The following is a 27,163-nucleotide window of genomic DNA, read 5'->3' on the forward strand; positions in this document are numbered from 1 at the left end:
AGGCTCTCTGGTGTTCTTTTACATCTCTTACATATAGCACTGGCCACACTTAACTTGGTATTCTGGTCTTCCTTTGACTTAGAGTTACCTTTGTGTCTACCTTATCTAACTTATTTAGTATGCTTTAAGGTAGGTAGTATCCATGAGGTCCTAAAGGCCTGCTCTTTTTACACAAAATGTAAAGTACATATGTGTGTGTATATATATATATCTACTCATGAAGCAGATATATATATTGATATTCATGAAGCAGATATATATATATACATATATAGATAGATAGATAGATAGATAGATATAGATAGATATATATATGGCATTTTTTGGGCTAAATGAGCTAAACATTCCTCAAACTCATTGTCCAGGACTTACTTGAACTTCTCTCTCTACAGTGGGTCATCTCTGAGTTGGCTTGTTACACATACTCCATGGTCGTTGTCCCCCTGTATGACACCTTGGGAGCAGAAGCCATCGTACATATTGTCAACAAGGGTAAATCTTTGCTACTACATTATAACTTGATTTTTTTCTTAAGTCTTTCTTACTTTCTGCTTTTTATTTTTCAGATTTGAAATATCTGTGGCCAGAAAATAAGTGTTTCAGTCTTTTGGGTTCTATAGTACTTAGGATATAATTTACGGGGAAATGATAAAAAGCCTATGAGGCAAAGATATGTTTAGATAAGAGATTCAATGAAATGTTTTAAAGTGACCTAGTACTACAGCACAGTGTAACTTACTACGGGTACGCTGGATAAAAGCCTAGAGTGCTTGATTGATTAAATCACAGTGGAGCCATAGATTTCTTACCCTTTATAAATTAAAGTCAGAAAAATTAACCAACCTGTGCTAATAACCATGGTGAATCTGTAGAAAAAAATTGCCACTGTTAGAGAAGCAAATCTAAATTCAGCAGGAAGTAGCAGCTCTTTCGTATATCAAAGATGTTGCTGTTTATTGCTGAACTAGTAGATTGAGTAGATTCATTACCACAGAAGCTTTCTGTTTGTGCAAACACATATCAGAGAAAATGCCAATGTTTAGAATCACAAAATGTTTGTCTACTAAAAATTCCATTCCCCTTTCTTTTCTGTTCAACTTCCTACTCCTTTTCTCGAAATAAAGCATGTTGATAAGTCCTTGCCCCAGTGATCCATATACATTATCTGAATGATTTTTCTTAAGTATAAGAAATTCCATGGTTCCTTTAGAAACTACAAAATGTATTGGCAGCATGCAAGAAAATTACATGTTTCTGTTTCAATTGAGCTAATTTATTACTAATAGAATGTTAATGCTACACATCTGATTGGCAGGTATAATCTTTGAGGAGCTACTAACTGGAATTTTTGAAAATCTCTTCTACTTTTAGGGTAATCAAGTGCTTAGCAGAATAGGAGGCTGACCTCTGGTTCTATTTCCATTTTCAGCTGATATCTCCACTGTTATCTGTGATACACCCCAAAAAGCATCGGTCCTGATAGAGAATGTGGAAAAGAGCCTCACCCCATCCCTGAAGCTGATCATTGTCATGGACCCTTTCGATGATGACCTGAAGCAGAGAGGAGAAAAGTGTGGAGTTGAGGTCTTATCCCTCTTTGATGCTGAGGTATAGATCTGAACCTCAACTTACAGCTTGAAGGCTAGTACAACATCAAGAGCAATTCACAGGAAATCTACACAAAATCCAGGGCTGCTACTCTCCACAGATAGCATACAAGAAGTGAACTAGGCTCACACTAAGAACCTTTAAGAATTGCTTCTTCAACACAATTCAGAAACTTCATGCAAAGGCAAGGGAAAGTGCTGTGACCAGTTACGTAGACTTCTGAATACATAGTATCTGAATATAAAGTTCACTACCAGTTATGTGGCTTTGGGGTCCAGGTTTACATTCCAGCTCCACCTCCAATCACAGTCCTGCTCTAATCACCTAAGTCAGGTGACATTAGGCAAATGATTCCACATCTCCCTTTCCCCGTCCAAAAAACTCACAGGGTTGCTGGGAGAGTTAAATGTGTTAATATGTGTCAGTTTCTCAGGAAACTAATATGTGTATGCTCCAGCATGTTAACTATTTGTATTATTAAGGGAAGATTTAGTTGTGGTCCTAGATGACCAAACCTTAAGAGTATGGAAATTCCAAGTATGGAAATTTCCATATTTACCCTTTTTAGGTTAATATTCATGCTAAACTTTCTCCTTGCTCCTGGAGTTTGCATTGTACCTGAGTGTTGGCTTTGGGACCAAATCTGGCTTGGAATTGTGGTTCTATTCCCCTACATTATTGTGGTATCTTTATGGACAGGGAAAGAGTGGGCTCCATTTGTCCTAAGTGTGTCCATCTCAACAAATGTTTTTCTTTCTTGGTTTTCTCCTCTTGCAGAATTTAGGCAAAGAGAACTTCAGAAAACCAGTGGTAAGTTTTCTTCAGCCTGAATTTGATTCTTGGCATAGTTAACTCTCGAAGTTCATAGTAGACTAAGCCCTGGTGCTTCTGTTTCCAGCCTCCAAACCCAGAAGACCTGAGCATCATCTGTTTCACCAGTGGGACCACAGGTCAGTGCCCCAAGGCCCTATGGGAACTCCAAATCTGCCAGAAACATAGCATTAGTCTCTGGCCACTTGTAGGCTGGTACCAATCCTCTACCATGAGTCCTGTCCTTAGGGGCTTGCAATCTAAAGCTTTTGAGTATGAAATCCCAAATATAGAAGTAAATAGACTTAATCAAATACTATCACAAGCTATGGATTTCAGGGGTCTTAAAGATGGTGTCAGAAAGCCAGTTTCCCCCCTCAGCTTATCACTCTCAATTAGACATCACTGGGACAGTTTCATTCAACCAGGGTAGCTCAGTGATCATTCTCTACTCATAGCTGTGCCTGTATCCTACCTCAAACCACCTAGTAGAATGCTTAATCATTTCTAATGTGGCCCATGATGGTCCACAAGCTACATTTATTTCAGCATGCCCAACTCATAAAATTTGTAATATCACTAGGTAATACTGTTAGTTAGATTTGAGGTCTCCTGTGAACAGTACAGGAGGGGTTTCCTTGAAATTTCCTCCTCGCCTATGTTGCTGAGATTATGGCTGTGCCCTTGGTGGCTCACTGGGTAGTGAATGATTCCACATCTCCCTTTCCTCGTCCAAAAAAACTGGATAATAATAGTCCTTACCTCACAGAATTGTGATACATTGGGCAGTAGAATCTCTTGGGACAATCATTCTTAAACAGAGGCATATACATACACAAAAGGACACAGAGACAGGAAAAACTCTTGATCTCTGGAGCAGAATCAATTCAATCTAGCTTCTTTCAGGACCAAAGACTATCTATTAGTTACATAAAGGATTTTTCTCTCCACATACTTCCTACAGGTGACCCCAAAGGAGCTTTGCTAACCCATGAAAATATTGCTTCAAATGTTGCTGGTTTTCTCAAAAGTATCGAGGTCAGTGGCCCATTGAAAAGGAGGCTCTCGTTAAAATGTGAATCCATTATAATGTTTTTATTCTTGAAATTAGAGGAGGCAGAGAGTGACAGGCTGAAAACAAACAAACGGATTAAAATCTCGAGTATGGCCCAATGCTGGTGCAGTCTTTGTCTTCAGGACAATATATTTTCAAGGCTTAGTCTTTAAGGACCACTGCAAATCTCTGCACTCCACAAAGTCTGGCACTTTCATGACAGGGTCATAATTCATATTTCTCACTGCCTCTTCTACTGTCAGTGATACAGGTTGCCTGGTGGAACAGTCGTGCATGTACCATCGGTGGTACAAACCAGTGGGAATGTGTTAAAGGACCTCTTAGAGTTAACCTGTGTATCACATGGGGCAGTCCTGAGAAGGGGTAGCTTTTGAATCTCCACTAGAAGAGAAAGTTGGCATTAATCCACTGTTGTCTCCGTGTTCCTAATCTACAGACTGTTTTCCAGCCCACCTGTAATGATGTGACCATATCCTACCTCCCTTTAGCTCATATGTTTGAAAGAGTTGTGCAGGTGAGTGTCCTGTATTCCTAGCAGGTGTGTGAAGAGGGGGTCCTGACTTGCTCATTACATGCTTATTCCAAAGCCAGCGACACAGCATTCGCTATCCGCTCTCCATGGTGTCAAGCATAGGCAGGGAGTTGGCTCACCTGAGACCTGATCCTAGCAGTCCCCTAACTCATGGTAGCGCCTCGCTCCATTGAGTCCCTATGTGCCCCTTTCCCAGGGATGCATGAGTCCGTCAGGATCACAGCCAGGAGCTCACCATCTGCTTCAGTTCTGAGCTGACTCAAGAGACACTGCATCTTTCTTTGTTTTGGTTAGAATTCTTGAAAATATTGAAGGCTAGAGAAAAGGAAGTTCCTCCACAGAGAGACAGGGAAAGAGCATTTGATCCAGTAAAGTTCAAGGTGTTACAAACAGGCATTTTCACACCACACCCAAGTGTTTTGCTCCTATGGTAGAGGCAACAGAGGAGAGTCAGCCCGGGTTGGGCTCCAGGCTCCTCGGCTATTCTGAGGCTCATTCAGGAACAGACAGCAGCATTGGCCTTTCAGAAACACACGTGGTTTGATGGAATATTTTTTCATCCTGCTCACGGCTGGTTGATGCCTAGGATACTGAAATGCAAGATCCCGTTCATTGGACTAAAGTGTTTGTATGTGATTAATAAAAAAGATTATGCTAAGTGTTTAAACTTTTTAACCTTTCTGAAATGGGATGGGCTTGCAATTAAAGGTGTGTCCTAGTTTAACTGGCAGTGTTTCTTCTTGGTGCTACATAATGAACAATGCCATAAAAAGAATGATAGCTCAGACCTTCACACAGATCTATGGTGGAGTCAGCAGGTACAACCTACAGTTTCACAATGTGTCTGATCTGCCCCATCACCTCAGCAGAAACACACTTCCATCCTTACTTGGGGGAGGCTGAGAGTCCTGGGTACTGACTGGGGCGAGGAGTTGCGGTACAGGGAAAAGTACTTGCGAACCTCAACCCATTACCTTAATCCTATCCGAGACAGGCCCCATCTAAGCCTCCTGTTTCCTCTTGGTTTCAGGCTGTCGTGTACTCCTGCGGAGCCAGAGTGGGGTTCTTTCAGGGAGATATCCGGTTGCTGCCTGATGATATGAAGACTCTAAAGCCCACAGTTTTTCCCACAGTGCCTCGCCTGGTTAACAGAGTCTATGACAAGGTAACCTTGCTTTCACTGGACTTGCCCTGAGAGGCATGGACTATCCGTGGTCTAGGCCTATGCTAAGGATCTGGGAGACTATGCTTCTGGAGAAGAAGCCTCCATACCCTCCAAGTATCTATGTAAAGCCATGTTTACAAATGCTGCTGTGATAAACCATGATAGATGAACCCCCCTTTCCTCTGGGGGAGATTACTGACCTGAGCAAGACCTTTCAACTCTGAGGCTTGCAGTTAAAGAACTTTCCCAGGGGGATATCTACTAAGGGGTGAGCTAGAACCAACTGTCACCCAGTGGTTTTAGCTACCGTTGATTACTGTTCACTGGGGTTTGAAAACTGGTGATTTTTCTACTTCTAATGCTGTAATTTTTCTTGTATTCATTAGCTGAGATTCTATCATAAAGATTTAGCAAATATATTCTTTTCTTTAATTTGTCAGTCTTCATAATAATGAATTGGTGCCCTAGCAACCTTCACAAGTGGCTAGTGAAGGTTTTCTTGTATAATTATGAACTCAAGATTTTCATATTTATGTATTTAATTTCTTTTAGTTATTTTTTTTTTTTGATATTCTGATGGGCCCATCTTACAAGTTAGGAACTCCCATGTGTCCTTTTGACATGACCCCAGCAGTCTTTGATATGTTCCTAGCTTTCTGGCACAACAATATATCCTAAGCTCATCTTACGTATTTCTCACCAAAGTCACTAGACACAATGGCACATGCCTGTACTACCAGCCACTCAGAAAACTAAAACAAGAGGATTGAGAGTTTGAGGTCATCCTAGGAAACTTAGTGAAATCTGCCTCAAAAAATAATGATGAAATAAAAAAGAAGTTGAGAATGAGCCTTCCTAGTTGGCTGTAGGCCCAGAAATGGAAGCATAAACATAGAAGATGGCCAGAGAGGCAGCCTTCAACTTCTGAACTAAAAAGAGCTTTGATTTCCTTAAATCTTATTTCCAGTACAGTGTAGTTTTAAAGGTTGGAACATAGAACTGAAGATTTAATTTTGGAAATAAAAGGGTGGGGCAGTACTAGACCCGTGCTTGAGGAAGCTCTTCTTAGGCAAGAGTGTGGATGATGGATTATAGAGTCACGGTAATGCCAAGGTCAGGAAAACTAGGGAAATAATGCAAAGTGAAAAACAATGTCAAATGGTTAAGCCCAAGCAGAGAAATAGTCTAGGTAGGCGAGTCTGTTGAATGTTGTATGATGTGGCTAAAGGTACTTTCACTATTGAGAAAGGTGGTAATTGTATGAGTTTAGTAAATATAAAAACAGCAAAAGAGTAGGGTAAGGGAGAGGTTGTCATTGTTTTAAAAAATCATATTCCTAAGCCCTTCTACTAAACTAAAAGCCCTAGGGGTGGTGCTCACTGAATTGCTTTTTAACCCAGTTTTGAATCCAGTGACTTTGCAGGCAGTCTTTCTTCAGCACCTTTTGCTTATCCCATTTGTTAAAGTTACTTGCCAAGGACCAGAAGTCTGGATCTCTGTATGTCCATTCTACGCTCACTTAGGTGAGGGTGATTGGACTTCTCTGGGATCATTATTACCCAGTGACACAATCCATGAGTATGGGACCTTTCCTTATGGACTAGAAAGCATCATCGCTTCCTTCCTAACTAATGAGCTTAGTATCTCTAGCAGGTTTCTGACTAAAAGGAATTGTCTCCCTGCAGGTACAAAGTGAAGCCAAGACACCCTTGAAGAAGTTCTTGTTGAACCTGGCTGTCGCCATTAAATTCAATGAAGTGAAAAATGGTATCATCAGGCGTGACAGTTTATGGGATAAGCTCATTTTTGCCAAGATCCAGGTAGGTTGGGGGGTCCTGGATGAGCCAGTCCAATGCCAGGCTGCTCACTCCTCATTGTACTGTGCTTTTCCTTGATGGCTGGATATTACTTTAACCGGAGATCCTGTTGGTCTCCTCTCTACTCATCTTTTGAGACTCCTCTTGTTCAACTTTGCCACTGAAGAAATAGGTCTAAAAGTATAAAACAACCTTTATTTAGGTACTAACCCTCTCTATTATTCTCCTACATGGTCTGTTGACATTATATGCAATTTTATAGGCCTCTAAACATAAATGTTTTGAGGAATTTAAAGAAAACATGCAAGTTGTGGCCTGAAAGATGCAAGGTAGTGACAATAATTGTTAACATTTTAAATGCTATTTTACAGTGCTAGGCTCTAGTCTAGGTGTTTGTAAATGAACTAGTTTAATTCTTATAACAGCAAGCTAGTATATCCATTTTACAGTGGAGGAATCAGAAGCCAAGACAGTAGATTTCAGCAAGTCCTTTGTTTTCTTTTATTTTGTTTTTCCATTCTATTAAACAGGACAGCCTGGGTGGGAAGGTTCGCTTCGTGGTCACTGCAGCAGCCCCCATCTCCCCTCCAATCTTGACATTCTTCCGAGCAGCAATGGGATGTATGGTAAGATTTTATTTTTGTATATACAGAACTCATTATAAAAAATGAAAACACAATGGCAAAATACCTATGAGAAAGTCACCCCAAATCTTAAAATCAAGAGAAAATGTCCTCCACGTCATGTCTTTATGCATCGTTATATAGAAATTTTTATACAAATGGAATTAGTGTTCTAAAATACCCAATTAACAGTACCTGTTAACATTGCTATTTTTCAAATAAAGATCTACACCACTTTAAAGTTTTCAAACAGTTTATTGAAGTCATTCAAATGGCAAGTTTACTACTGTAAACACTGGAGTTGCTCATCATTTTTCACTGAAGTGATGACACTTGTGTCCTTTAGTATGTATGTGATTATCAACTTAGAATAAATCCATGAAAATAGAAATTATTAGGTCAAAGTGCATATGTATACGTGTGTTGGTACACTTTTAAAATATACAGTAATGTATGTTATCAAACTTTCCTCCAGGGAGATCTAGCCTTTTATATACATCCCTATAAATAATACATACATCATCATTTCTCTATATTTTTGCTAGTGACAGGCCTTGTCAGTCATGTACACCTTAGTCAATTTGTTACTTCTAAATAAAAAACTGTATTGCAATGTTTTTCCTTTAATTAAAAGTGAGCATCTTTTCTATTGCTTATTGACATTTATGTGTCTTTTATGAATTACTTTATTACTTCTTTACAGAAAAATGGACAAAGGGTGATTTGGTTCTCTTTCATATTGTTGTCTAAGAATTCTTCATATAATCATAAATAATTTTTGTTGAAAGTATTTTTCTTAGCCTCCTATTGTTCTTGCATATTGCTATATAAGTTTCAAATGCTTAGGCAGTCAAATGGATTAAGGCTTTCTATGTGTGATTTTTGAATTGTTTAGACAGGACTTTTCACTCCCCAATATTTCATAAGACTGTTTTCACCCACATTTTCTGGTAAACTTATGGTTTTACATTTTTCCCCATTTCTCTCTGTCTGGAATGGATATTATCTCATCTCTTTCCCATGAAATGGATTACTAATTTGCTTATTCAGCCACCCAAGTATAGTATAAACAAAATAGGAAACAGACACAAGTTTATGCTCACAGAGATTGTCCCTATGCATATAATCAAAATAGATTCTGAACTGATACCAGAGCTAGTCAGAAGTCCTCTAGGTTTTTAAAATATCGTATTCTTAGTTATTCTTAATACTTTCCCTCAGTCCCTAAGAGCAGTAGATTAGAAAGTCCTGTTCTCGCCTCACTTCTATGGAAGTCTTCTGTAAGCTCTTCTCTTCTTTCTACCAGCCTATAGCCGTACCTATCACACACACACTTACAATGCAGCAGCCTATCCACTTTCTCTCTGCCACTAGTGTTCCGCAGTCCAGACCATCTTCTCTGCCAGGAGTTAGTACAGGAAAATCTTAGTCTGCTGCATGTTTCTATAAATGAAATTGTAGTGGAGCACAGCCATATTCATTCATTTACACACAATCTATGACTGTTGAGCTGTCACACTGCTAGAGTTAAGTTGTTGAGCTCCAGACCATAAAGCTGTAAAGTTTTACTGTCTTACCCTGTGCAGAAAAAGTTTGCCAACGCCTCTTCTTTATCACAGCTGCAGTTATTTTCCTTGAAGAGTGTTGCTCCATTCTTTTGGTGATGCTCCATTGCCCAGGTTCAGGTCCAGTTGCCATTGGGTGCACACGACTTAATAACTTGCATTTTTTATCCACCGCTTGAAATGCAATATTTTTCATGTAGGCTTTTGCACTTTGCTCTTTTTCTGAACCCTTGCTGTTTTTGAGCAAACACTCAGCTGTAAAGACTTGGCAGCTTGGTCATGAATTCAAGGTTTTAAGAAACTAAGTGGCCTCCAATCCTGGCCATAGGGCATAAACAGCTCATACTTGATTCTGAGCACAGCTCAAAGCTCTTCTTTTGTTTCCCAGGTGTTTGAAGCTTACGGTCAAACAGAATGCACAGGTGGCTGTACAATTACATCACCTGGGGACTGGACCTCAGGTAGGTCCTCCATCTGCTGGGCAGTAGGTACAGTGGTTGAAAGATATGTTCTAACTGAACTAGCACTTAGGAGTTTAGGCACTCTCACTTGTTCAGAACAATGTAGAAAGTGTCATGTCAAGTTTTGGGTCCATGTTTGCCTATCTTGACTATTCAGCATTCTTACCAAGTGATATTCAGTCTTATTTTCTTAGACTTGACCCATAAATATTCCAGGAGTATCCCTGAAAGTTTTGTGGTTTCCCAGCTGACTCAGTACGCTACGTTCTAGGTCACGTTGGAGCTCCCCTGTCCTGCAATTATGTGAAGCTGAAAGATGTTCCTGACATGAACTACTTTTCAGTGAACAACGAAGGGGAGGTGGGTAGGTCGTACGATATGGTCAGATAATCCTGTTGGGGGTGGGATTTAAAGGAGAAAAACACATAATTGTAAGGAGGCTTGTGTCTGACTCCCTTGAGCTTTCTTTCTTTCTTTTTTTGGTACCAGGAATCGAACTCGGCACCTTGCACTTGCCAGGCAGGCGCTTGTACTACTGAGCTATATCCCCGGCCCTCCCTTGAGATATTTGACAGGAAATGAAATATCTCTGAGCCTCACTTTTGTGCCTCCTATAATGGAACTAAAATACATTGTTCTTCATGCTGTAGTGGAATCCACTGAATGAGAACAATAGAAACGGGTGTCTCATAAAGTGCCTTTTCTATGAGAAGCATCCTTGCTGTTGCCACCACTTTCTTCTCTCTGGCATACAGATCTGTATTAAGGGCCTCAACGTGTTCCGAGGATATCTAAAAGACCCAGAGAAGACACAGGAAGTCCTGGACAAAGATGGCTGGCTGCACACTGGGGACATTGGTTGCTGGCTTCCAGTGAGTATTTCTTCATAACTCCCAGAAGTCTGTGCTGCTGGCCTGGGGCGCACACTCTCCCTATTGCAAAAGAAGCAAAAATGCGAGTAGGCTAATCAGCCAAGGCAGCTGGAGGGGAAGAAGTCTTTATCCTAACCGGTGTGTGGCTTTCTCCTCCTGTAAAGAGTACACAGCAGTTGGAAGAAACTAGGCTGGAAGCTGGGAGATCTGGGTTCTACTTACAGCACTTCTATAGATCAAAATGTGAAATCCTGAAAAAGTAGGTTAATGCGTGACCTGGAGCTGCCGAAGCTAGAGAGGCTTTCTTCCTCAGGACTAGAGTACTTTTGCTACTTTGACCACAGTGTTATGGAAGGCAAGATTCAGACCAGTGGGTTTTCTTCCTTTCTTGTTTATTCTGAAGTACAAAGTCAGCAGTAGCCAGTAGGACCAGCCCTTTTTCCAGACCCAAACTGAAGGTGGGATTCTTTGAAAGGTCACATAGTCCTGAACCTCAAAACTGGGTTGGATCCCATGTACTGGAATAGATTTATTCATGGCCAGGAGAAAAATTGGTGATTTCTCTGGGAAAGGGGTAGGCAGGTATAGAAGTCTGTTCTCTCCCCACCCCTTCTCTTTTCTTTTTATTTTTCTTGAGGCAGATGTTGAGATTTGGTAATTCCACACACCCACAATTTTCCCAATTCATAAAGATTCATCAAACAAGGAAGTGGGATTTCTAAACCAAATGTTTACAGAGGCTAATGTTTGCTCTCAGTTGGTTTTATAGCCTCTCTCCATAGTGGATACAGAGCTTTTTATGCCTTTGCTTGCTGATAAACAATTAGTAATAGTTGCTGTTGATATCATCCTTTTTCCTAGGAAGAGAGGAAATTAGAGCACGGTAGTGGGGAAGCCTTCAAGCCCCCATAGGGGGTTTCTTTCCAAAGGGTTTCCTTTCTCAATAATTTTCCTTGCGGGGTGAGGGTAGGGTAGTATATAGCTGTAGTCCCAGCTACTCAGGCTGATGAGGGGATTAGAAGTTTGAGCCAAGGCTGGGCAACTTAGTGAAACCTTGTCTGGAAAAAAAAAGCACTGGGGATATAGTTCAGTGTTTTGTCCATGTGTTTAATGCCAGTACCACCAAGGGCAGGGGGTTCTTTTCCTACTATGTGCTAGGGGAGTGGGAATGTAACTAGGTCTTAAAACTTCTTTCTTGTTCAACTCAAAATTGAAGTGAGATTCGAAGAATTCTTGACAATGAGACTTTCAAGAACATGACCCTAATGACACTATTATGCATAGACTTTGGTCTCACTGTGTCTTGATAACATACGTTTCTGTTTAATTAGTGTCCCTGCTCTCATAAGCTGAGGATGTAGGCAATAGATATGTCCCCTCATTGGGGTTGTAAAAGGCCACTCTTTACAAATAGCCTTCAGATAATGTTAGGCTTCATTGATGACTCAGCTTTGATGGTTCCAGAGTTGGTGCAATCTATGGCCTGCTTGTAATGTGCTCCTGCGGATTGCATTTGCCTCTTGTTCCGATTCCACAATTCAAATCCCTAAGAACATAATCTCCTTAGAGAATTTAAGCTCAGGGAAACGAAGTTGTGAATGGCCTCTGGTGACGGGTCAGAGAGACTCCCCCAGCCCTGCTCCTGTCCTAACAAGCCCAATTACTGTCTTGCCTAATTAGTACAATGCAGCTGTTCCAGCCTGCCCCTGGATCTATCAGGAGGGAAACTGTGGAGTCAAGTAGGGGAAGAGCGAACTCATTCAACAGTCTCAAGAAAAGACTTTCCCTGTTCCAGAGAGTTTTCCAGAAAGAGCAAATGGAAATTAAATTATTGGAAACTGATTTTTTGGTACTGTTTTTGTCTTTTTTGAGACAGGGTCTAGCGGTGCAGTTCAGGTTGGCTTTGAACTCACTTTGTAGCCCAGGCTGGTCTCAAACTTGCATCAGTTCTCCTACCTCAGCCTCCAAGTGCTGGGATTACAGGCGTGAACCACCATACCCAGCTTAAAGTATTGGAAACTGAGAGGTGCAAAATTTCTTTATTGGCTGAGGCAACTATTTATATAACTCCAGAAGGTCCCAGAGACTTTTTCTGAGACTTTCCATGAACATGCAGTATAAACAGATTCTTGCTTTCAAGAAATCAACTTTATTTTTTAATTTGATGGGAAATTTATTTTTTTACTGTACATGTTTGCAATACATAGGGAGCATGTTCTTCATGGGGAGTTGGTACATGTACGTGACACATTCTGATTCTTTTCTCACTCTCTCTCCTCCCCTCCCTCCCCCTCTGCTGTCTCCAGGTCCACTTCTCTTTTGCAAAAGATCTATCTTCCTATTTCCTATTATCTATCTTTAATTTTGCTCTTTATTTAAATTTGGTGTTTCTCATATAAGTGAAATCATTCAATATTTAAGCTTCAGTGTGTGATTTATTTTACTTAACATTCTGGTCTCAAGGAATGTCCATTTTCCTGTGAATGACTCAAGTTTACCCCATTGTGTATAAATGTCACTTTATCCATTCATGTGCTGATGGAGGTACGGGCCACTTCCAAGATTTACCTGTTATGCATTTTTCTGCTATAAGCATGGGTATGCATGTGTGACTGTAATATGATGTTTTGAATTCTGTCCGGAAGCTACCTCGAAGGAGAATAGCTCAGTCAAATGGAATATCTATTTTTAGTGTTTTGAGGACTTTCCCAACTGGTTTCTATAATGACTTTACAAGTTTACTTTCCCATCAACAATGTAGAAGTGTTCCCTTTCCTCCTGCAACATTTGTTATTTGATGTGTTGGTGATGACCATTCTTGCTGGAGGAAGTTTGACTCAGTGTTTTAATTTGTATTTTTCTAATGGTCAGATATGTTGAAAATTTTTTCATGTATTTATTGGCCATTTGTACTTCTGATGGTTATCTATTTATTTCAGTTGCCCATTTTTGGTTGGGTCTTTGAGTTTAGGAGGCATCTAATTTTTCCTAGTTCTTCATATATTCTAGGTATTAGTCCTCTGAGGAATAGCTCACCACAAATTTTTCCCTTTCTGTAAGTTGTCCTTTCACTCTGTTGGTTGTTTCCTTTGGGGTGCAGAAGATTTTTAATTTGATATTACCCCATTTGTCAATTTTTGATGTTATTTCTTATGATAGTGGGAGTTCTGTTCAGAAAGTTCTTGCCTAGATGTATATGTTCAAGAGTTTTACCTATTTTATCTTCCAGTGGATTGTTTCTGTTTTAAAATTTTATCTTTGATTTATTTTGATCTTAGTTTCATGCACAGTGAGAGATATGGTCCTAGATTCAATCTTCTTTGCATGTTGGTAACCAGTTTTCTCAGAAACTTTTGTTAAAGAGGCTGTCTTTCCTCCAGCATATCTTTTTGGCCCCTGTGTCAAAGATCAAGGTAGCTGAATGTGCCTGGGGTTATTTCTACATCCTCTCTTCTGTTCTATTGATCATCATTTCTGCTTTGTGCCAGTGCCATGCTGTTTTTTTTAAAAATCACTATAGCTTTGTAATATAACTTTAAGTCTGATTGCAATGCTTTCTGCTTTGTTCTTGTCACCTAAGATTGCTTTTACTATTCTGGGTCTCTTCTGTTTCTATATGGATTTTAGGGTTCTATGAGGAGTGTTATTTTGGTTGGGATTTTGTGTTAAATCTGTATATCAGTTTTGGAAATGTGGCCATTTTGATAATATTCAAAATGACCACATATAGGAATGGGATATCTTTTGTTTTCTGATGTCTGCTTTGAAGTTTTTCAAAATACTGTAGTTTTGTTGTAGAGGTCTTTTACTTCCTTGTTCATGTTAATTCCTAAGTATTTGATTTTTTTTTTTGGTAGTATTTTGAGTGGTATTGTCTTCCTAATTTCTTTCTCCATGAGTTCATTATTGGTATATAAGAACAAGAAATCAACTTTAAGGCAAGGTAATACCTGTGACTTCCCCAAACTACCAAATGATACCACTTCTAAAGTTCAAAATACCTATGCTTTTTATGTGCCTCATACAGAATGGAACTCTGAAGATCATTGACCGGAAAAAGAACATTTTCAAGCTGGCACAAGGAGAATACATTGCTCCAGAGAAGATAGAAAACATCTATACCAGGAGTGGTCCAGTGTCACAAATTTTTATTTATGGGGAGAGCTTACAGGTAATGTACTGTTTTAACCCTAACTATTTTTAGGAACAGACCATGTTCATTCTGATAGCTACAGGGAATTTGGACAGGTGGTTTCAGGATGAGAAGATCCAGCTTATAAGACTAACAACATAAAGCTACATTCTGAATCTCAAATAAGGAAATATTAATGAAAAACATATTTTTGAAGCTCTGATGGACTTTGTAAACAAGTCAATGGAATTGTTGAAGCAGCTCTACTAAAAGGTAGCTTTTATTCCGTATCCCAACCCACTTTGCACTGTTTTGACTCCAGGAATTCCTCTAGAACAGCAAACTTGGCTTATTTTTCAGGTGGGAGGTAGGTGGTAAGAATGTTGAGAAGGAAAGGCCAAAGGTTCTTTATCCATATGACTACCACCTCTGTTTGAAGATTCAGATCAGATAGAACATCTTCATAATGATGTGGAGTGGAGTGGGACAATGGGATTGGAGTTTCATGGGGCTTTGGAACACAATGAGAAAAGAGAGTAGGACACTAGCTATTAAATTTGAAGCTTGGAGGTACTATCTATTAGCTTTCCCTACTGGGTGACTTTCTTACATTAGTCCTGTCATACCTTTGCACTTTTTGTTTCCTTTCTACAGTCATACTTAGTAGGAGTGGTGGTTCCTGATCCAGATGTGCTTCCCTCATTTGCAGTGAAGCTTGGGATTCAGGGATCTTTTGAAGAACTGTGCCAATCCAAAGTAAGTCTGGCTTAGAAAACCTAATGCACACCCACTGGCCCATCGTGACAGAGAGGAGGCCCTACCAGCTAGGGCACTCTGGGGTTCTTGGAACCTCCTCTCTGGAGGAACAGAATCTTGTTCCTATTTCTGTAACCTGTACCTATAGCCCAACTAGGCTGCATAGTTTTCACTGCATTTTTTTTTTTTTTTTTTTTCTTTTTGTACTGGTAATCAAACTCACGACCTTGTGCTTGCCAGGCAGGCACTTGTGCTGCTAAGCTGTTCTCAGCCCTTGCATAGTTTTATTAGCCTGTGAGATAGAAGGAGGAGTTTAAGAACAAAACAAAACTCCCTTTTTTTGTAGTAATATGATCCTTGTAGGAAACAAGAGAATTGGAAAATAAGAGAATAGAAACATCATTCAGAGAAAATCCCTATTAACATTTAAATTTGCATTTTCTTGCTTTTTCTTTGCTAAATATAAAGTGTATAATGTGATTGTACATACTTTTATATCCACTTTCACCCCAGTCATCTTTTATCCCAGGCATTTTCTGTTGGCTTTTCATTTAGGGTCTATTACAAAAGGCCCCATTTTAAAGGATATTTTGTATCTTAGATTGTGAAAGAAGCCATTTTAGAAGACTTACAGAAAATTGGGAAAGAAAATGGCCTTAAATCCTTTGAACAGGTATGTATTGTTGATGTTATCCTGATTACTTGTCATGCTAGAAGGTTTTATTTAAAGTCTCTGTTCCTAAAGGAGTTTAAACAGATAATTTTCAAACAGTTAATTTTAGATTTTGTTCCCTCAACCACAAGTGGTAGTAACCTTTTGTAGTTAGCCACGTTGCCCTTTTTGCTGTTCATTATCAATTCTCCCTATTCATTTCTTTCCAAAATTATAAGCATGTGAATGGGCATGGTTACTGTCATTACCTTCTACTGTGGCAAGCTCCCTTTTATAAGGTGGAATATTCTTTGAAATTCTTTGTTTTGTTTTGTTTTGTTTTGTTTTGTTTTGTTTTGTTTTGTTTTTCCAGTACTGGGAATCGAACTCACGACCTTGCACTTGCCAGGCAGGTGCTGTGCCGCTGAGCTAAATCCCCAGCCCCTGCTTTGAAATTCTTTACAGAATGCTCAGAGGACCGTGCAGAAAAGTTCAAATCACTAATAAACATGTATGCATGTGTTCACCTCACCTTCTAGGTCAAAAATATTTATATCCACCCAGAAGCATTTTCCATTGAAAATGGACTCCTGACACCAACGCTGAAAGCAAAACGAACACATCTCACCAAACACTTTCGGGCCCAAATTGACAGCCTCTATGAGAGTATCCAGGAATAGACTAAGGTACTCGGGGCTGATGGGGATCACAGCAGTCTACCTGCCCACCCTAGGCTTCATCGTGAGAATGTGGATTAAAACCTATTCTTCCATTCATTTTACCATTCCTCCTATCTGATGTTTTACTTACAGAACTATCAAACCCTGGCTTTTGTTTTTAGTACTGAAAGACTTATATTGCAGAAGCCCTGAAATAAACAAATCCTGTTCATCCCATCTTAAACATTGCTAAGGAAAAGATTTCAGAGGGCTGCTTTGATCAACATGCTTTCTTGAAGGTCACAGTTTTGTTCAGTGTCCCTTCCTTACCATCTCTAACAAAATGCCATTTTTATTTGTGAACCCTAGTTCTAGGGTCGAAGACAATGATGGCAAACCTTTTAGAGCTTTCAGGGTAACACAGCCCACTGTGGCATGTGTGCCATAGGTTTGCCACTACTGGTCTAAAGATACATTGTCTTTTGCTTGTTTTATAGTAAAACCTAGTTTGTCAGCAGGCTCTACACTTGCTTCAGCTTTTTAATGTTCAGATCAAGGATCTTTAAGTTCTGAAAAGCTGTTTTCAGTTTATGGTCTCTAGTTGCTTTACAAAGCCACTATGTTTTGAGTGTTAACCTATCATTCATACTAGATCTGTGAGGTAAATGTCTCCAATGTGCTTCTGTATACACTGTAGCCTATGTATATAAGGGAAAACTGATTATACCAAGCAAATCCTAAGTTCTCTAGAAGATCTCTACCTTGGGAGTATTACAAGTTGGGTCTATGACATGTCCAAAAAGAATGCTATTCCTAAGTGTTATCTGGAGCAGTAGATGTTGACCAAATCTGTGCTTTACAGTTTGCTGCTGAGCTGGAAGATGCAAGAAGTTGAAACATTCCAGTTAACTTTTCCAGTAAATGAAGCAAGCACTGAATAAAATCTTCCTGCACTAGGAACAAAGCTCTATGGGCAAACATGCTGTCCATACCATGCCTTATCTTCTGTGAAGGAACCAACTGACTTTTTCACCATTCAACTACTATTGTACCCTACTGTCAGATAATACATGTTGCCTCTACTTGTAAATGTAAAATCTTTAAAATAAACTATTGCAGATACGTTGCAGTGTTTGTTGTCTCTTGAACCTTGATGAGAATCAGTCTTAAATAAGGATCACTTCAACAGCAAGATAGTGATTCTCAAGTTTGCCTGCACACTACAATTCTCTGGAAGTTTAAAAAAGATACTACTGCCCAGGTGCTGCCCCAGGGACCCTGAACTAAATGGCCTGATGTACAGCCCAGGTATGGAAACTGTTAGAATGAAGAAGAGTGTAGTATGCATCCGTGTTTGATAATTATTGAAACAAAAGAAATCGACTCAATCCTGCTTAGCCCAGCGTTGTAATAAATACCACCCAAGCCAAAGGCTGAGCACTAATTTGTATTTTCTCCTTCCTCATCTTGTGTTCTAACCTTGACTAGTCTGTCTTTCAGACTTCTAGTTGGAGTTAAGAATATTCTAGGTTGGTCTTTCTAGACCTTAAAAAAGCTGAAGAAATGTCTGTGTGAGTTGGAAACAAAAAAGCAGGAACGTGTAGGGCTCTCTGTGATCCCGCTTCTTCTTGCTCTTTGACTTCCCCTCCGTTTCCTTCCCCTACTCACTCTAGCCAACACTCACTGCTTCTTCTTGTCCCTCAATCATGCCAGGCACACCCCAGCTTCCTTGTGTTCTTGCTGACCCACTGCCTAACATGCAGATACCCTGAAAGGCACACGATTTGTTCCCTCAGTTGCTTTAAATCCCAACTCATGCACACCCACCTTCACAGCACATGACTCCATCTGACACTGCTTGTCTGTCCACCTCTTGCCCCACTGCAAGAAGGCAGAGTCCTGTTTCATTCTTCATTCACTGCAGAATTTCCATGTGCCCTTTGCTATCTATTCTCAACTATTACAAGACTGGCAGTCAATACATGAAGTTCCTTGTCTTGGAAGGAAGTAAGGAATACTAGACCACTTTAGTGTAGTTCAGAGAAGCATTCTTCCTTCTGTAATTCTATTTATATATGTAGACAAGCCTGACTTTAAGCATCCAAGTCTACCAGCATGGATCTGACCATTTGAAAGCTTCGGTTTTTGATAAAGTCAAACGTACATAAGCAGTCTGAGACCAGTAGGCTTCAAGCCTCCTAGAATGCTGTGATCACAATATGCCATAACTAGGGCTCATATATCGAGGTGATTATGACATGCCTTAAAGAATCTTGATTTGCAGTTTTTTCAAAAGGACCTAAGACAAAACTTTTAGTCAACAAATATAAAAATGTATTAAGTGAAAAATATGATTTATTAGAACATCCATTGATCTTTATTTGATTTGACAAAATCTGCATTATTAAAAGACAAGTAACAAAATTTGAGCTTATACTGAATCGGACAAGTTCTCATAGTTTCTAGAATATTTAAGAAGCATCAACTGAGAAAGAAACAAAAAGGATCACATGCAGATGCTCCTGGCAAAGGGGAACTATATCTGCAGGTGAAGTCCACAGTATGCAACGCATAAAGGAAAACCTAGAGGAAATGCTATTAGCTACTCGGGTAAAATAGGTTTCCTTTTGCGGGGAAGAGGGGGTGATAAAAAGGGGAGGAATTCAAAGGCATACACAGAATGGCTTCTCCATTCCAAATTAGTAATAAAAATATTTAAATCATGGCACTAGGGCACCTTTGAGGAAAAGAACATTTTAACCAGAGTAGGCTTGTTGCATAATTCTGTAGTAATATGTACAATTTTCAAGTAATGAAGCAGAATTAAAGAATAATTTCATTTTAACAGTGGCTATCTGTTTTTCTTCTCGCCTTCTGATGTTGAATCTGTTTCAGTATCACAGGGACATTTTTCCACACAGTTCCTAGGGAACCATCCTCTTATTCTTGACACACCTGAGGGAGAAAATTAAATTGAGATGCAATAGTATGATATACTACAATGACATTACTGGCACTAAGAAATCCTCTTACTTCAAATTAATAACGCCCCTATATACCCTTTTCACATATACACAGCTTAAGGAGGGGGAAAAGTATAGTTTAGAAATGCTCCCAACAAGATAGAAAACAGACAGTTCCCAAATTCCATTATTTGGGAAAGGGATGAATGTGGTTCAAGACAGCACCCAACTGGAATATTCACTTCTAAAGTATTCACTTACACGTGTATGACTGTAAAAGGTGTTTTGGTACACCACTCACTATATCTCTTCCAGGGAACAAGCTCCCTATAGCCTTTGGGACTTCCCTCCTTAGACTTTTTCTAATATATACACCATGACTGCCTAAGCTGCCAATGGGGTTAATTTATGATTAACCCCCAGTGTTTTAAAAAGAGTATCTTGGGTTATTTTTACTTTAGAAAGAAATAATTCTAAAAAAAATTTTTTTAAGAAGAGAAAAAGACCAAGAAAGTTTCAGTCTGTTAGTTTTTATAATCACAAGAGGAATACTCACTCGAAGGAGAAGTATATAGTACAGGGGTTTGGTGCGTAGAGTCTAGTCAGATTGCTTGGGCTTGTGCCCTGGCTGTACCTGTTTCTACTGTGTGGCTGTGGACAAGCTACTCAGCCTCTCTGTGCTTCAGTTCCCTCACCAAGGAAATGTAAATGACAGCACCTACCTAAGAGGTCTGTGGGGGACTTTAATACTATAAGAGAAGCACTTCCACACATGCCTGTCATATAGTTAAGCAGGAGCTCACATCTAAAGACCTGATAAGTACAAGTACTATGGAGAAAGACATGAGCTTTTTGTTGTTTAAGCGGGAGCCTTCCTGTGCAGTTCTCTGAATGCATCTGATTTTCAGTGATTATTTACAAAAGTAATTCTGGTAAAATTTGGAATTATTGCCAGTAGTCTTGTACTTTAAACATAGCCTTCCATTTCCATACCTTCTATAAAGGAATCATCAAGAATTTTGTCTCCATATAACCAGTATCTGAAATATTTAAAAGATTAAGTTTAATTTTTAGGCTAGACATTAATTTTGTCATTAAAAGAGAAACGTGCTATTTTCTATCACTCACCGTAACCCTCTTGTGGCTAAAATGAACTCCCCTTTGTGTAGCTGTATTCGAGGTTCTTCGGTGCAGGGGCTCGTGAAGAAGGTTTTGATTCCTCTATTTAAAGGACAGCAGGCACCACTATAATCTTCTATTACCTTATAGCGAACCTGTCGCCAGCAATCAGAAGAAAAAACAGAATTATTTACCCACAATATGAGTTCTCTTATGTTTGAATTTAAGCTTTTCATGGTAGACTCCAGTGTTCAGTGCCCAACCTCCCCTTTTAGTGCTGTATTGAACCTGTTTCCCTGCAGGAAGCAAGTGATCTTCCCTTTTTTTCTTCTAGTTAAGTGTTCTTCTAAAAATAAGAGTTTAACTTTTTATTAGTAGGTTTTTGCATTACATAATGTCTACGTTCCTTGTGTGGAGCTGGCCAGCCCGAACTGCACGCTGAGGCCCATACTCCGGTGCCTGTGCATAACACAGCTTACTTCCTTCTTTCATTCCCTCCTGCTCCTCCAGAGGTCACACCCTCCCTCTCTTGATCCCATCTTATCTGAGAAAGATCCATCGCCCTACTTCCTCTTATTTATCTTTTATTTCACTTTCTATTTATCATATGGGTTTCTCATCTAAGAGAAGCCATGCAATATGTAGGCTTGTGTGTCTGGTTTCTAATTTCAGGCATTTGTTAGCCCTCATTTCAAGCAGACAGTTGCTAAGAATTAAATTTCAGAGCAGTTCTGTCGAAGAGAACTGTCTGTAAAGATGGAAATGTTCCATGGTTCTACATCTGTGATACTCACTGGGTTGCCACTGGACATAAGGAGCTACTAAGCACTTACAATGTGGTCAGTACAAATAAGGAACTGAATTTTTAATTTTATTTAATTTAAACTTAACTAGCACCTGTGGCTAGTGGCATCATATACAACAGCAGGGGGCCGTAAGGATAGGTTTTTCCTTAACAATCTATATTAGGGGTAACTATGTTTTTAGGTTGGCAATATACATTAACTAAATTCCCTCGATTCCAAACTATTCATATGAAAACAAAAGTAAACTCCATTTGATTTCAAAAAAATTTATTAAAGAATATTATTTAATAAAAGCCAACCATTGGTTTCTACTCAAAGGCAATTTAAAAATTTATACAGAAGTATCCAGCCTGGTAAAAAAAAATAAATCAGCAATATCACTGTAAAAAATTTACTTACACTTCTGACTCTTTTATCTGCTTTTTGTTTCAACTGTTCTATCTGTTTGGAAGATAGAAAAGAAAAATATTAAGCCCTTAATATTGAAAAACAACCTACCGTCCTCTACTTTGACTGTGACATACGAACACCTGATTTTCCAGAGTTTCATAATGTTAACAATTAAAAGGCCACAGGTGGCCTTTTCCTTCTAGCATGGAAAGAAGGCCTGTGGCTAGAAACCAAGGGCTAAAAATGGGGCTTTTTCCTCAGATCTCACTCTCTAATATCTTCATCAATGCACATTTTTAGAGCACTCACTGTGGCCTGAAAACCAGGGAGATGCGTTCTCTGCCCTCATGAAACGTCCCGGCTAGCAGTGCCCAATGCAAAGAGGCTGGGATGTACTGAGTCTCTAACACAGCAGACGAACTGCGAAATTCACTACTAATGAGTCTTGACTAAGTCAACTTTTAACTCCTTTTCCTCCTTAGTCAGCAACTACGAAACATACTATACTAGACACAGTAAGGGAAATAAATATCATACATGGTCTCCACTCTACAATCTTCCAAATTTAAATTAAAGACATAGGGAATAAGAAATAAATAAAAATAGGAGACCTCATAAGCTATAATACAGTGGAATACGACTAGAGCCCTATGCAGACGAGCTCAGAGTGGGTAGGCTAGGTTACATGGAAGAGGAGGGATTGGACATCGTCTTAAGGACAGACAGAAAAGTCACATGAGATAGAGAAACATATGGGCAAAGTTGGGCGGCAAGAATGTACAAAGAAGTTCATACGACTCTGTAGCTTGGAAGTTAATTTTCGGCCAGATTCTGTACGACTAAGTCGAGGTGTCAAGACTTTACCAAAGAGGTCTGGGGGTTTTAGGAGAGGGATAAGTACAGAAGACTCAGGATATAAGTACTTTATGAATATTAACTTACATTCATTTTGAAATAATGAAAACATTTACATTGCTTATGTTACTGTAAAATAACACTGAGTTAAGGAAAAGTTATGGAGTGGAAGGTAAGGCAAAAAGAAAGGACTATTCAGATAAAAATACTCACTGTCAAGCTGTACTGGTGACACCCTTCTCTTATGGGCCACTCCAGTCCATCTCCTTCAGGAACCCCTGACCATGTAAATACCTGTTTAAAGTTCTTCCATCTACTTCCCATATCGTAAGGAAAAAGAAAGACTTCATCTAGTTGGTAATACTGAATTCGATCTTTAGCCTGTAGGCAACAAAGATGTAAGATGGCACATACCCTCACTTTAAGGTGACTTTCAGTAATATATTACTGAGAATGCTCATTCCTTAAATTTGTATCATGCAAATAAAAGTACTTTTTCCTTGCTATAATGTTATAATATGTCACAATATGCAGAAGAGACACAGCTTTATCACAATATATGGAGAACTTGATATAATACAAACTTGGTATGTGATCGCCCAGAAAATACTTGGTATGTGATTACCCAGAAAATAATAAGCACTCTTCCAGGCATGATGGTGCATGCCTATAATCCTAACACTTGCGAGGCTGAGGCAGGATTACCATGAGTTCAAAGCCAGTCTGTGCTACATAACGAGACCCTATCTCAAAACAACCAAAAAAACCCAAACCAAACCAAACCAAAGAAGAATAAGCACTCAAAAATGCTTACTAAAAGAGCTAGCTAAATTCATCTCATAGGAAAAACTCAATGTTCCTGATTGTTTATAGCCGCACAAAGGGATTCAGGTAAAAATAATGATAAATTGATTCAGGATAAAGTACGATTTTATTTAGGATGGCACTGTTTTACTCATGGGGTAGCGCAATAGTTTTATCCTGGATGGCACTGACGCCTGTGGGAATGGTGAGAAAGGGCACAGCGGGGGTCAATGTTTCAGGAAAAACACCTTTTCAAAAGCCAGCAGACATGTGTAGGATGTCTTTCAGTTTTTTATACCACCACACACACATACACACTCATTTACATTTGCATTACATGTACCTGTTAGGCATAAAAATAAGTATTTACCATAAATTATACTCTAGGCATTTAAATGGTTAGCTCTAACTTAAGGAAACAGACTGGCTTCATATTTCCTTAAGTTCTGCTGACACCTAGTGGTACACAGATACATTATTTATTCCAACAATAAGCATAAACTGTTGAAACCTGTAAAACTTTAGTGGGATAATTTCTGTAAACTTTCCATACATTTAATATGACAATTTCAATTTTTTACTCAGAAAAAAGGGGCCAATTTTACCATAACTTTTAGATTTAGCACGATACCTTTTAGAGAGCCTTGGTCATTGCAAAAAAATGTTATTCTAATGTTAATATATTTATTATGCTTAGCAGAAGTGACACTTTGAAATACTCAATTATCAAGTTCAGTATTTTATGAAAAAGGTTCTTCTTATTATTTATGATTATGAATGTTATTCTTTATTAAAAGAATTGCCAAACTGTAAAATGAATTTATTCAATTGTTTCATTTTATCCTCAGTAAAAGACAATTTCTTTTCTTTTTTAAATGAAAGCTTTAGAGTCTTAAAAATGGACTGAATTTTTTAAAAATACAGCTTTAGGCTATTTATAGAGAGAAACTGGTAAGGATGAAAGTGATATTACTATGTGTTAAGAGGTGACAGAGGTATGTATTGCTATGCGAAAAGGCAACAAAAGTGCCTAGCTACTGGGCGTGGTGGCTCACACCTGTAATCCCAGCACTTGGGAGGCTGAAGCAGGAGGATCATTGTGAGTTTGAGACCAGCCTGGGCTACAAAGTGAGGTCAAGGACAGCCTGAACTGCATACTGAGACCCTGTCTCAAAAAAAAAAAAAAGTGCCTAGCCAAGTCTCTAGAAAAAGCCAAAGAAAGTTCCTTGTACAAAATGATACCTAAACTAAATTTGAGGGGCAAAATAAAACAACATGAGAAGAAAGAGTATTCTAGACAAGGAGGATAACATAAGCAAAGATACAGAAGCATAAGATGAACAAACCACAAGTGTGAGATGGGGTGGAGGAAGGGGAAAAGAGGCAGGGAGGCAGGGAAGGGGAAGTGATGAAAGGTTGTGGGTATAAGCTAAATAGCCTGGACATAAATCCATACATCAGAGCCTCTCAAAAATGCTTCGTAGGCTCCTATAGTCCCCAAGACTTTTCCTGAAGTAATACACGGTCAAACTATTTTTATAATAATTCTAAGATATTATTTGCCTTTTTCAGCATGTTGACATTTGCAAAAGTGGCTAAATTGTTGATTCGTTAGATGTAATTAAGCCAATGGCAGCATACTGTATTAAGTCATTATATTCATCACCAGTTGTTTGCATTCCACATCCACAGATGCCATATCCATGGACATGAATAAAAAATATTAACAAAATAAAACTGCTTCTACACTGAACATGTACAGAAATTTTTTCTCATCATTTCCTAAATAGTACAGTATATGTAACAACTGTTTATATAGCATTTCATTACACTGAGTTTTTTTAAGTAACCTAGAGATAATTTAAAGTACACGGGAAGATGTGCTTAGGTTATATGCAAATACTTTGCCATTTTATGAAAAGTACTTGAGCATCTACAGATTTTATTTTATTTTATTTTTTATCTACAGATTTTAATACCAGAGTAATTCCAAAACCAACCCCTGCAGGTATTCAGGAAACAACTGAACATACTTACAGTTTTTAAAAAGCCAACAATTTTCTATAAGAATGTTGCGGATAAAGCAGTAAAAATTATTATTTTTATTAAATCTCAAATCTTTGTTTTTGGAGACAAAGTCTCACTATGTAGTTCAGGATGGCTTGAATTCACTTCATAGCCCAACCTGGCCTTTACTGTCCTACCTCAGCTTCCCCAGGGCTGGGATTATAGGCATGCACCACCACATTCAGCTATATCTCAATTTTACACATACTTTTGACATTCTATATGACAAAATGGGAAGGAGACATAAAGCATGCCAAAGCAGAATGGTTTTCTCAGGAAAAACACTTGAGCTGTGAATTAACAAAAATAGCTATGCAGTCATTTATTTTTTAATGTAATTAATACTATTTTTACTTGAAAGAATGAATAATTAACAAAGGAAGGTAACTCAGACTTCAGAATTTTGTGGGCATTTTCTCAGAAATGAACAAAATCAGGCTGTCACTTCAAAAGAAGCACTAACAGTATGACGGTACTGGAGGCTGAACCCATGAAGTGCTAAGTTATATCCCTAACCCTTTTTATCTTTTTAACTTTGAAACAGGATCTCAGTAAGTTGCCCAAGATGGTCATGAACCTGTGATAGTCCTGTTATAGCCTCTTAAAACAGCTGAGAATAGAAGCGTGTACCCCTGCATGGAACTTGAATGGGATTTGTGAAAACTAACAACATTTAGAAAATCTTAGTAACAAAGTAAACCAGCACCTTCCAAATGATCAATGCATGATAATATGAAAAAGATCACAAATTTTAAGGTAAAAAGTATTAAAGTTTATTGACAAAAAATGTTACTTGTTTCATTTTAATGTAGGATCAAAGAATACCCATTGTTATGGTTTGGGTCTAGATGTCCCCCCAAAGCCTCAGGTGGTCATAGGTGGAGCTTTTTCAGAAGTGGCTGCTTTTTCAGAGTGGGTGATGCTGGGATTAAGGGTGTGTGCTACTCAATCAGTCCACTGATGGGTTTGGCACAACCTTAAGCAGCCTAGATACAAAATAAAGGAGGCAGAAAGATACCATTAAGGTCCCTTGTTGCTCTGCGTGCCATCAACTGTTCTCCTCTGTGAAGCCACCATGCCTTGGAGCCAGCCTACTGTGGACAGAAACCTCTATAAACTGTGACCTAAATAAACCTTTATCTCTTTAACTGGCTGTCAGGCATTTTGTCTCAGTCACAAGAGAAAAGTAACTAAGATACCCATTTTCATCTAAAGGCTTATTAAAATGCTCTATCCTTTTCTACCTACTTATCTTTATGAGGCTGAATTCTCTGCATAAAACTTCAACCAAAGCAACATTTTTCAATAGACTGAATGGAAAAGTATATGTGAGATTCCAGCTGCCCTAAGTGAGATATTAAAGAGATTTGTAAAAATATAAAAGAAGAACACTATACTTTTTATTTGGAAAATATAATTATTATTTTTCATA

General features: G+C 38.8%; 2 protein-coding genes across 6 annotated transcripts in view; one reads left to right on the forward strand and one right to left on the reverse strand.

The window, feature by feature from the left end:
• The window catches only part of Acsl5 (acyl-CoA synthetase long-chain family member 5), a 47,427-nt gene extending 29,575 nt beyond the window's left edge, over positions 1–17,852 (forward strand). For all 3 annotated transcript variants that reach the window (XM_005387764.1, XM_005387763.1, XM_005387762.2), the window contains 17 exons: positions 393–492; positions 1,430–1,608; positions 2,386–2,418; positions 2,507–2,558; positions 3,383–3,456; positions 3,930–4,007; positions 5,056–5,190; positions 6,876–7,010; positions 7,538–7,633; positions 9,584–9,656; positions 9,928–10,016; positions 10,412–10,528; positions 14,556–14,699; positions 15,315–15,416; positions 16,018–16,089; positions 16,608–16,754; positions 17,590–17,852. In XM_005387764.1, coding sequence (XP_005387821.1) covers positions 393–492; positions 1,430–1,608; positions 2,386–2,418; positions 2,507–2,558; positions 3,383–3,456; positions 3,930–4,007; positions 5,056–5,190; positions 6,876–7,010; positions 7,538–7,633; positions 9,584–9,656; positions 9,928–10,016; positions 10,412–10,528; positions 14,556–14,699; positions 15,315–15,416; positions 16,018–16,089; positions 16,608–16,748 — 1,620 coding nt within the window. In that variant the 3' untranslated portion in view covers positions 16,749–16,754; positions 17,590–17,852. The remainder of the gene's footprint in view (positions 1–392; positions 493–1,429; positions 1,609–2,385; positions 2,419–2,506; positions 2,559–3,382; positions 3,457–3,929; positions 4,008–5,055; positions 5,191–6,875; positions 7,011–7,537; positions 7,634–9,583; positions 9,657–9,927; positions 10,017–10,411; positions 10,529–14,555; positions 14,700–15,314; positions 15,417–16,017; positions 16,090–16,607; positions 16,755–17,589) is intronic.
• Positions 17,853–19,064: 1,212 nt separating this feature from the next.
• Positions 19,065–27,163, reverse strand: part of Zdhhc6 (zinc finger, DHHC-type containing 6) — a 16,789-nt gene continuing 8,690 nt past the window's right edge. For all 3 annotated transcript variants that reach the window (XM_005387772.2, XM_005387769.2, XM_005387770.2), the window contains 5 exons: positions 23,074–23,241; positions 22,015–22,056; positions 20,819–20,964; positions 20,684–20,730; positions 19,065–19,682 (listed from right to left, as the gene is read on the reverse strand). In XM_005387772.2, the coding sequence (XP_005387829.1) occupies positions 19,579–19,682; positions 20,684–20,730; positions 20,819–20,964; positions 22,015–22,056; positions 23,074–23,241 (507 nt within the window). In that variant the 3' untranslated portion in view covers positions 19,065–19,578. The remainder of the gene's footprint in view (positions 19,683–20,683; positions 20,731–20,818; positions 20,965–22,014; positions 22,057–23,073; positions 23,242–27,163) is intronic.

The sequence above is a fragment of the Chinchilla lanigera genome, unplaced genomic scaffold (assembly GCF_000276665.1).
Source record: "Chinchilla lanigera isolate Chin_1 unplaced genomic scaffold, ChiLan1.0 scaffold00030, whole genome shotgun sequence".
Taxonomy (NCBI): Eukaryota; Metazoa; Chordata; class Mammalia; order Rodentia; family Chinchillidae; genus Chinchilla; species Chinchilla lanigera.